The sequence below is a fragment of the Cynoglossus semilaevis genome, chromosome 11 (genome assembly GCF_000523025.1).
Source record: "Cynoglossus semilaevis isolate Cse_v1.0 chromosome 11, Cse_v1.0, whole genome shotgun sequence".
Taxonomy (NCBI): domain Eukaryota; kingdom Metazoa; phylum Chordata; class Actinopteri; order Pleuronectiformes; family Cynoglossidae; genus Cynoglossus; species Cynoglossus semilaevis.
The window spans coordinates 12,777,681-12,787,668 of NC_024317.1; the positions used below are offsets into that span (position 1 = coordinate 12,777,681).

Here is a 9,988-nt window from a genome sequence, read left to right on the forward strand (position 1 = left end):
TTGTTTGTGTGTTTTGTTGAGAGGGTGTGGGGGCTTTTGTTTTATTTTGTTTTTTTTGGCACGTTGCGAGCAACAGTGTGTTCTTTGGGAGTTATGTAGCAATGTTTTTTTCAGATCTGTCACTATAGTCAATACAGTTTTGTTAATACTGTTGATGTAGTGTTGTTGGTCTAGACCAGTAGTAAACACTGTAGATATTGAATTTTAAACCCAGACTAATTGCGAGGCTGACTATTCAGGATGGCCAAAGGTCAATAAATAAGTAAATAAAATAAATAAAAAAGGAATTGAAACACTCAAAGTTTCCAGCAGTTGTTGAGTCATATAGCCATCCATGCTAATCCAGTATATTGTCATTTACAAAGACAAAGCTAATTAAAAACATACCTTTCCAGTCTGGAATACTTACCTTTTCAGTCCATCCCTGGACTGAAAATACTAGCGCTGCTACAGCAGACCAAATTGGCTGGTTTGGAAAAATGGCCTGCAGTTCTCTGACAGTTCAACTTTAAGGACAATAGTGAAGAAAGGTGAATTGACTCTTTTAACGTTACATGATGCGTTCTTGTTTTTCTTGTGCCTCAATTCAGATCCAGGTGTCCTATTACCCTCCTGGTCAGTATCCCAGTTCAGGCCAACAGTACCGTGTTCCCCAGCCCATGTCTCACCAGGTGTCTTATCCTGCCCAGCGCACTCAACCTATGCCTCAGCCCACACAACAGTCGGGTAGGTATATTGTACTGTGTTTTACCAGTGCTATTCATTGCATGAACCCATGCATTGCGTGGGTTATTGGGCATTCAGTTTGAATGAGCTTTGTTAAAGCCGCAGCTCCGACATTGTCTGCCTTCCCTGCAGATTCTGTTGCTGCTGGCATGAAAAACAGAGCAAACATTAGCTATAGTCCTGGTGCAGAAACATGGTATTCATTCAGTGGGGTTTATTTACAGTACAGCGGAGCCTCTGTTTTTGAACTTAATCTGTTCCTGAAGGCTGTTTGTGAACTGAAAAGTTTGAAAACTGAGACTATTTTCCCCATAGGAATCAATGTGAAATAAATGAATCAGTTCTTAGACCCCAGATGATTGCTTATTCAACAGTATTTTGTGTACAATTCCATACACAAAATACTGTTCCACTTTTTCTAATGTCTGAGATCTTTGCTTGGTGATCACAGTCACTCCTACGGCAACATTCTTTTATTGCTTCCTTGTTCTTAGTGATCGTACAAATCGACGACTTCGGTAAAGCCAGATCTGAAACACGAGCTCCGTTCTCATTCTTTTGAATAATCTTTCTTCAATCAATTTACTTGTTTAATTACCTGTGACGTTACATCTGAATTGAAAGCATTGCTATTTGGGTCTAACAGTACTATTTGGGGAAAAAAAGTGATTTATCTAGATGAATTGATTACAAAGCCTCTAATTATTCAGATTATATTTTTTAATCACCTCCCCCACATTTTTTTTTTTAATTTTTTTTTTTTTGGCAGCGGTTAATATACACAGCTTTTCATACACTTTTTGGTCTACAAGGTAAAGGTAAGCAACCTTGGTTCTACATGTGGTCTGCCAAGTCAAACACACGATGACAAAAATAGAGCCCTGTCTTTTTTTCATGGAAAACCCTTGACAAATGTGTCTATACTCGGTGTCTTTAAATCTGGCTCTGTAGAGTGTGTATACAGTAAGTGACACACAGACATCGATGACAGCCTGAATGGACTCTGACTCCTGCTCAAAGCCTGCCAAAACCATGTGAATCAAGGCCGCGTGGAGTGGTCAGAGTGACCCTGCATCGGTGTAACCCTCGTGATTGGTTTGAGAAAGGCTGTTTTTGACAAAAGTGTTATTTGTTTAATAAAAGCTTTACAAGAAATTCTTTATTATGGTTTCCAGTACGCATTGTGTTCTCATTCCAAGCTTTTTTTCAAAATATAAGCTGTGAGTTTAAGTAGAGTGCATTTACTAAATACTACACTTTTTATTTATATATGAATCAAATCCTCCTGTTTAATACATTTGTTGTGTATTTCCTCAGGTTGTACTCACCTGTATTCTTTGTCATTCTTCATTAGGTCTCCAAACAATGATGCCGAGCCAGCAGCAGAGTTACCAGAGTATGATGGGTGTGCAGCAGCCCCAAAACCCTGGTCTGCTCAATTCCCAGAGGGCCGGCATGGGTGGACAAATGGGGGGACAAATGCAGAGCATAATGGTCCAGTACCCACAGATGCCATCATATCAGGTACAGGTAGTGCCTGTAACTTGTCTAAATGTGATTGAGTATAGCGTTCCCTCAATGTTTTCAAAACAGTAACAACAGCTCCCCCTGGTGCACACTAGCATCAGTGGCACAAAAAAATACAGTGTTACCTAAGAAGTTTTTTGACACTTTTTTTTTATTATTAGTTTGACAGTTTTTTTATAAATTATATAACCAATTTACACATGAAATAAGATACAACTAAAATACTTTCACATTGAAAATGCATTTGTCAAAGGCAAATATAGATATACAGTAGGTAACGACAATGAAATGAAAATCTACTCACTGCTAATTTAATATTAGGTTAAAGTAGAAAATAGAAAATAATATTATTAAGACCCACTGGTGTGAAGTGAATGTCTCCGGGAGCTCCTGGTCTGCGCTGTATGCAGCAAAGACTCGCTTTTGCGCAAAGAGGCTCTCCTTCCTTTCATATTCAGCCTAGCGATCGGGATGTTTGGCTTTCAGGTGATAAATTAAACCCGCCGTGGAGAAATTCACGCATTACACGTTTTGCAAATCGCTATCCGTAGGTCTTTCTGAGATATTTTGAAATACGTCCACACTGAAAACATGTTGATATTTTTGGAGATGCCCGCGCTGGCTGTGGTTTTCGCTTGCGTCATCATAACTTCCTGTTTTGGCCGCTTTGTTTTGGTGATGAAAGTCTTTTCTGTGCATCCCTAGTCTATACCGTTGTATATTCTACCATAGAATTTGTTCATATGTCACTTTTTGCATTTTAACATTTAAACACCTTAGTAAGGAACATATAAGAAATTATAAAAAATAAAGATATATAAATATATATATATATAAAGATTAAGTAATTCTTACGCTCTACTTCTCACTTCTTATTTAGATGGTGATAAAACAGCTATGAGGAAGAAGACCAGTCCTGAGTCATAGTTAACCTTTATCTTCTCCTCTGACCTCTCACCTTTCCCCAGGTGCCAGTGGGGAATGAAAATCAGCAGGTGGTGCAGCAGCAGTACCAGCAGCAGGTGATGGTTCCAGTCAGCCAGTCGGTTCAGGGACCAATGCCTGTCTACTACAGTGTTATCGCACCTACACAGCAGAATAGCACAAGGTACACATGGGGACGAATACTTCTTATACAAATATTCTGTGTATAAAAGTCCATTATTAGTAGGGGTGTGTATTCGTTAGAGTCTGTCAGTACAATATGTATCACGATACAGGGCCAGTGATACCGTATATTGTTATACACTATGATACTGTAGGCACAATAATTTGAGTGTTTTTTTCTTGCAGTCCATCTGTCAGTTATCTGCAGCCCCCCAGCAATGAGCAGTATCAAATCACACAATCGCCATCTCCATGCAACCCTCCGCAGTTGCAGCAGCAATATTCAGGTGAGAGATTGTTTTCTGCAATAGTTGTTTTCAAACAACTTCTGCATCACCTACCATCTATAATTTTTTATTTCACGTCAAACTAAAAAGTTGGTCTTAACGTAACATAACCTTCTTATCCAAATGGGAATTCGATTCCATGTATCACTAGAGGGAGCCATTGTACCATTATTGGTGTGCATACCATAGTTTGAGAACCTTGAGAACTACTAAGTGATTTTAATTAAGAAACATAAAGTAAATAAACATTACTGGGTTTTTTTTAATCTATAAAAAATCTTTTTTTTTTTATAGATTTTAGAGACACTATAAATGTTATTTAAAACAGAACCATCCAGTATTATTTAATAAAAATTCCTTCTATTTTTGGGTTAGTTCATGGCTTCTTGTAACTGCTCTGTATAATCAGGTGAAGGGTTATCGGGTGAGAGTTCAGACACAGACTGCTTTCTGTGATCAAGGTCATGTTTAAAGTAATCAGGAGAGAAAAAAAAACAAAACCTCATCAAATCACATTTGGCCTTAAGTAAATGTTGATCGAATCGAAATCCATCCAGTCTTTGACCTTTGCTGTGTTTCATCAGTTGCTGTAGAAATGATCTCATTGCCCATTTTCTCACTTCAGCTTTTATGTTAGTCTTTTGTCATTAAATGTACATTGTTTTTTCATACTTACTTCAGCCCTGAGGCATCATCCACTACTCAGCCTGAGCTTTAAATGTTATATGAAGTCAGAATGTCAGCTGCTTGTGTTACTTTTGAAAAGTTTGTATGTCGTTAATCTTGCTGTGTTTGACGTCTGTGACTGGATAATGAATGTTTGTCTGCCTCCCTGCTCTTAGGGGTCCCACCTCCTGGACCTGGGGTGATGGTCATGCAGCTCAGCGTCCCCAATGGACCACAGCCTTCCCAGAATCCTCCTTTGGTCCAATGGAATCCATGCAAGTACTACAGCATAGAGCAGAGACCCAGCAAGCCAGGGGAGCTCTACAAACCTGAAAACACTCCACAGGTACGGGGTCTTCACCAGGACCTCTGTGGTCTTTGATAAAAATGCTTCAACTTTGTGTTTGCTTGTGTCATCTATTTTTTTTTTTTTATTTTCAGTTTCAGTTGGTCCTATTGTTGAAGGGTACCTTAGTTTAAGTAACAAGGCTCTGTGTGTGTGTGTGTGTGTGTACCCATCCTCGTATTTAATATTTTTTCTTTGTGTCCAGGCCAGTACCCAGCTGACAAGTCCTCTGGCCTCCCCCACTCAGTCTCCCACCCCGTCTCCTTCTGGCAGTGTCAGCAGCGTCTGTCCAGGCCTTGGACCACTACCCCTCATTTCCCAGTTTCCCCGGCCAGGAGGACCAGCCCAAGGTACAACTCAACCACTGACTAATGGAATCATTACATAAAGACTGAGAGGCCGGGGGAGAGATGCTGCATTTTACTGTAACTCCTCCTCTTTGCAAACCCAGACCTGTTCAGACCTGTTCTCTTTATCACTTATCACAGCAGCGTATGTAAAACTTCACCGTGACCAGAAACCACACCTTTTTTTTTTTCACGTGGGAAAGCTGTGACAGGACAACGAGCGAGACAGAAAGGATAGAGAGAGAAAAATCCCCTCGTGTACAGAAAAAAAAAGAAACAACACCCTATTCTTAAGGGAGGAAATCTGATGTTAGAGCCTCAGATGTGAAGCCATCTCTCTCATTTGATTGGTGTGAAAGAGCAGAAAAGGTGACAAAAGAAAGAAAACTAGGAGCAGGAAACACTTTTATAACCGTCATAGAATAATTTTCTTGGGCCTGTCAACATAAAGAAACCATAACATCATAATATAAAATTATTGACGACTTAGTAAAAGTCCCAATAAGCCTTGAACTCTGAGTATAAACAGCTTAAGTGATCAGAACTTTTCAAACCATACATTGGCAAATAATGAGAATACAGTGTTTTCTAATATTCGTTTTATGTTAACTTATATTAATAGGATCTAGAATAGTTGAGGCACCTGGGGTGACGTTTGTAATGGAGGTTACTGTGGTCCTCCTGGGCAGTGAGTTCTCCATTTTTGACTTCATTCTTATGTAGTAAATGTGTCTTAACTGTTTGTGTACTTGATGTTTAGGTGATGGTCGCTACTCCCTGTTGGGTCAGCCTCTCCAGTACAGCCTTTGTCCACCTCCCCTCATACACGGCCAGTCCTACAGCTCTCACCAGGTCAGTGCTGCCTGGCCTGTTGACGGCAGGAATAGCGTCCTATTTGAGGATTGCAAACCAGACGTTGAAATAGCAGTCTATTGGTGGTTATGTATTACATCATATTATAGTTTGATTCAAGTGCATTTCCAAAAACATGATTGTTACTAAGTTTATTATTTGATACATTTGTTTTTCTATCTGTTAAAACAGTGTTTTTAAATAAAGGCTCATTCAGAAACTTTTCTTTCTGCATTAGGAGCCCTGCCATCCTGACTGTCCATCCGTCGTTGTTTGTCATAAATACTTCTGGCTTCATTATTAAGCAGATGTTGCTGCTTCCCGCGAAGGCTTCCATGTTTGCTTTTACCCCCACCGTGAGGTTTGACATGTCACTGTGTTTCAGGGCCAAGGCGTCATGAAACACGGGGCACGAGGAAAGAAGCAAACACTCAAATCTGCATCAACAGATCTTGGCACGACTGATGTTGGTGAGAAAAAAAAAACCCCATCTTATATTAAACTGTTTATTTTCTCTAGTCTTTCAGCATTGAATATCCATCATCAATGCATCATCGACATCACAGGGTCCAACAACCGCAGTGTTGAAACAAATGAGAGAACACATTGAATCATGTCTTTTAAAATTTGGATCAATTAATTATTTTATTTTTTTTTAGGTTTAACACTAGCATTAAATACAATTAAATACAATATAAGACATTTATCACAGCCATCACAAGCAGTAAAGTAGCAGGATTAGGTCAGATGAACCTTGGTTGGTGTACAGCTCTACAAATCAGCATGGCTCTGCACTATATTACACCATACAAAAGGAAAATATATTAGAAAATATTACATAATGAGATTTGTAATATGGACCAAGGCAATATAACTAATATATATATAATATTATAATATATATAATATATTACATATATAATTTACATATAATATATAATATTTATTTAATAAATATTTCCTGCCAACATCCCCAGCCTGGCACTGACTCCTCCTTTCTCCCTTCTGTCCAGTGTTAAGTCGAGTGCTCGAAGTAACAGACCTGCCAGAAGGAATTTCACGTCCAGATGCTGAAAAGCTCTTTAACCAGCTGTCAATGTGCGGTGCCAAGATCCAGTGGCTGAAGGAGCCGCAGGGAGTGCGAGGAGGAGGAGTCTGCGGCCCCTGTCCCAACGTAGGTCCTCTAGGGCCCGGGGTCGGTATGATGGCTGGAGGAGCCAAGGGTGAATGTAATGACCCGGCTCACCTCTACACGGTGGTGGCAGTGTTCCCCAGCACCATGGCCGCCCAGAGTGCTTCCTTCAAACTCAACAACAGCGGGGCCAGTCTCTTCAAACTGAGGGCAGCCAAAAAGAACTATGACCTGCGTGTGCTGGAGAGGGCCAGCTCACAGTGAAAGGAGCTGAGAGGGGGGGGAGGAAAGAAGGAAAGTGGAAGAGACAGAAACAAAGAGAGACTCCTGGTGGATCAGTGGAGAAGGGAGCAAGACTGAGGAGGACTGCTCTTAGTGTACAATTTAAAAACAGACAAAAAAAAACCAACAAACAAACTCCAGTTTAATGTATAAAAGGGAAGAAGGTGTGAATCATAAGGTGGCTGGTGTTCGGTTGCAAATCTGATTTTGTCGTTTGTTTTTACTCATAGTTTTTGTTTTGTATTTATATAGCAGAAGAGCACACAAGACACGTGAGCATGTGTTTCACTGTTGCCGTGGAATGTGTGCTGCCGTCATACAGAATCATGCGAACATGCGCACACACACACACACGACCACAGACACAAACCAGGAGACACACAAACACAGGCAACAGGGTCACGTAGCACATAACCAAGAACACACTGGACAGTTGACCTCAGTCGGAAAATCTCCTCTCCAACCCTTGCTCCTCCATCTGCCCTCTCTCTCTTTCTTTCCTTCTTTCTTTCTCTCTCTGTCCCTCCTTCCCTTTCTCTCTCCCTCTTTCTCCCCTCCCTCGCCCAGTTGTCTCCTGGTCTAACATATTTATACATTTTCATATGCACAGTTGCACACTCACTCTTTCTGCTCCTCCCTGCTGCTCCTCCCTCTTTTCTAGCCATGTCTCATACTGCCTCCTGCTTCCTCTGCTCCTCTCTCTCTCCCTCCCCTCTATCCTCTTGCTTTCTGTTTGCCTTACTGCTGTTGTGGGTTTCTGTATTGCGCTGTTTTTTTGGACTTTTTTTTTTTTTTCTCCCTGAAAAATTCTCTCTTTCGTTTTCTTGGGGTTCAATATATTTATATAAGTGATGTAAGGAATAAAAGAAATCTATATATTCAGTGATCTTTCTTTCTTTACCTGAGTGACAAAGTTTAGGGCCTTCCTGTATCCTTTTCCTCCCTCTTCCTCTTCATCCCCTCCTCCTCCTCCTCTTCTGCCCTCTACCTCACTTCCTCTTTTCCCCCAAACTCTCCCACAAAGTGTCCCACTCCCCCCCTCGCTCCACCCCAGCGCCCCGCAGTGTTTGCGTTTATTTTTTGTTTTTTGTTGACAGCTGTGCAGAACGTATCAGAAGAAGTAGTTAAAGTGCACAATGATTGCATATGTCTACTGTAAATTTTATTTAATCTGTTATTTTTGTTTGTTTTTAAAAATATAAAAGTGGAGAAAAAAACGATCAAACACCTTCTGTGTCTCTTGGTTCATTGCTTTTTCACTTGAAAGATTTTGTAAAAAAAAAAAAAAAAAAAGATTGTTCAACTTTAACAGGCAAAAGAACAAACAAAAGCTCAAAAGAGTGTTGTTTCTGATAAATGTATTTTGTTTCACAAATGTATTTAGAGAGTGAAGACCAAAAAGGTCCTTAATTTGTCAGGTAACTTGTACCAGACCCATGTTTGTTCACCTTTAAGCTTTTCTCGGGGAATACATGCAGATTTTAGGTGTTAATGACATCAAAGACTGGTTTTAATCTCTTATTAAGATTTATTAAAATTTGGGGGAAAATACAATTTTGCAAGACCTGCTACATTCGGCATAAAAATCTAAATATCATCTGCATACACATTGAGTCTCTGTATTCTCTGACTGACCTGCCTGCAGTCCACATCTGTCTTGTTTGTATATATATGTATAATTTTTTTTCTGTAAACAAATTCTTAAATGATGAAAACATATTATTGCATTTTCGATATACGTATATCGTACGTATTATCGTATGATTGCAGACCTAAACATACCTCGTCGTAAACATACCTCTTGCAAATCCTTCGAAACTCTATTTTTTTTTTCTTTTGCCTGTGTGTTACCATTTACAAATCCCGATTTTACTGCGTTTGTTCCATTTGTTTGAAGTGCATCATTCTTTCTTGACGCATGGTTTTCGCAGTAAAACTGCCATTTGTTGTGTCGGTGTGTGTGACTGTATTCTAATAATACTTTGTACTGGCTAAGAGGAAACCAGGGGTTGAGACTTTGGGTTTCAACCACTTAACTAGTGGAGCTCAGCTGTCCCAAACAATCACTTGGGGGAACACAGACACATACACACACATATACACTGAGAGTCGGGGCTGGGTTGGGACTGGGCTGGGCTGGGCTGGGTGGGCCTGCTGGCATTACTCATCTAAATCTCCCACCTGTTGAAGTCTCATTTCAAAAGTAGAGCATGTAAAGGAAAAGTTCGGACAGAATTCACACAAGTTGTCATTTCTGAAGGGACAACGGCCCTGGGATTTTGGTGGAAAGCGAAGTTTAACGGTCAGTTTAATTTTTTACATGTGCATGAACTGCTGTGAAAATTCATCTCCTGGACTGTTGTAGGTAATCTCTTATCAATGTGCCTGCAAACTGTTCTAGCAAATAGAGCAATTTGAAATGATCGACGTGATGTATATGTAATCAAATACGGTCGACATATTTTGATGTTACTAATAACCCCAGACTAATCTTGGCTTTGTGTCGAAGTTGATGCTGCTTCCTGAAAAGATCCATATCCAACCCTAATTTAACTAACTTGTGAAGTTTCTAAAACATTTTTTTTCTTTCTACAGTGACCTCTACTGGTTAGGAAAAAGAACCCCGACCAAACACCATGGCTCATTTTGACTCGTAAGTTGTTATAAAGTCATTAAAAATCATCATTTGCATTTTTAAAATAAATATTTTATTTTT

At 39.8% G+C, this 9,988-nt stretch overlaps 2 protein-coding genes across 7 annotated transcripts in view; both read left to right on the plus strand.

Annotated features, from left to right (window-relative positions):
- Nucleotides 1-8,497, plus strand: part of r3hdm2 (R3H domain containing 2) — a 38,952-nt gene extending 30,455 nt beyond the window's left edge. For 3 of the 5 annotated variants that reach the window (XM_008320638.3, XM_025059922.1, XM_025059923.1), the window contains 9 exons: nt 591-726; nt 2,081-2,250; nt 3,222-3,361; nt 3,547-3,647; nt 4,490-4,659; nt 4,865-5,009; nt 5,767-5,858; nt 6,244-6,328; nt 6,872-7,254. In XM_008320638.3, the coding sequence (XP_008318860.1) occupies nt 591-726; nt 2,081-2,250; nt 3,222-3,361; nt 3,547-3,647; nt 4,490-4,659; nt 4,865-5,009; nt 5,767-5,858; nt 6,244-6,328; nt 6,872-7,254 (1,422 nt within the window). Of the gene's footprint in view, nt 1-590; nt 727-2,080; nt 2,251-3,221; nt 3,362-3,546; nt 3,648-4,489; nt 4,660-4,864; nt 5,010-5,766; nt 5,859-6,243; nt 6,329-6,871 lie in introns of all 5 variants that reach the window. The other 2 variants (XM_008320636.3, XM_008320640.3) reach the window with 2 other exon arrangements.
- Nucleotides 8,498-8,622: 125 nt separating this feature from the next.
- Nucleotides 8,623-9,988, plus strand: part of LOC103386406 (SH3 and cysteine-rich domain-containing protein 3) — a 7,453-nt gene continuing 6,087 nt past the window's right edge. For both annotated transcript variants that reach the window (XM_017036508.2, XM_025059924.1), the window contains exon 1: nt 8,623-9,925. In XM_017036508.2, coding sequence (XP_016891997.1) covers nt 9,909-9,925 — 17 coding nt within the window. In that variant the 5' untranslated portion in view covers nt 8,623-9,908. The remainder of the gene's footprint in view (nt 9,926-9,988) is intronic.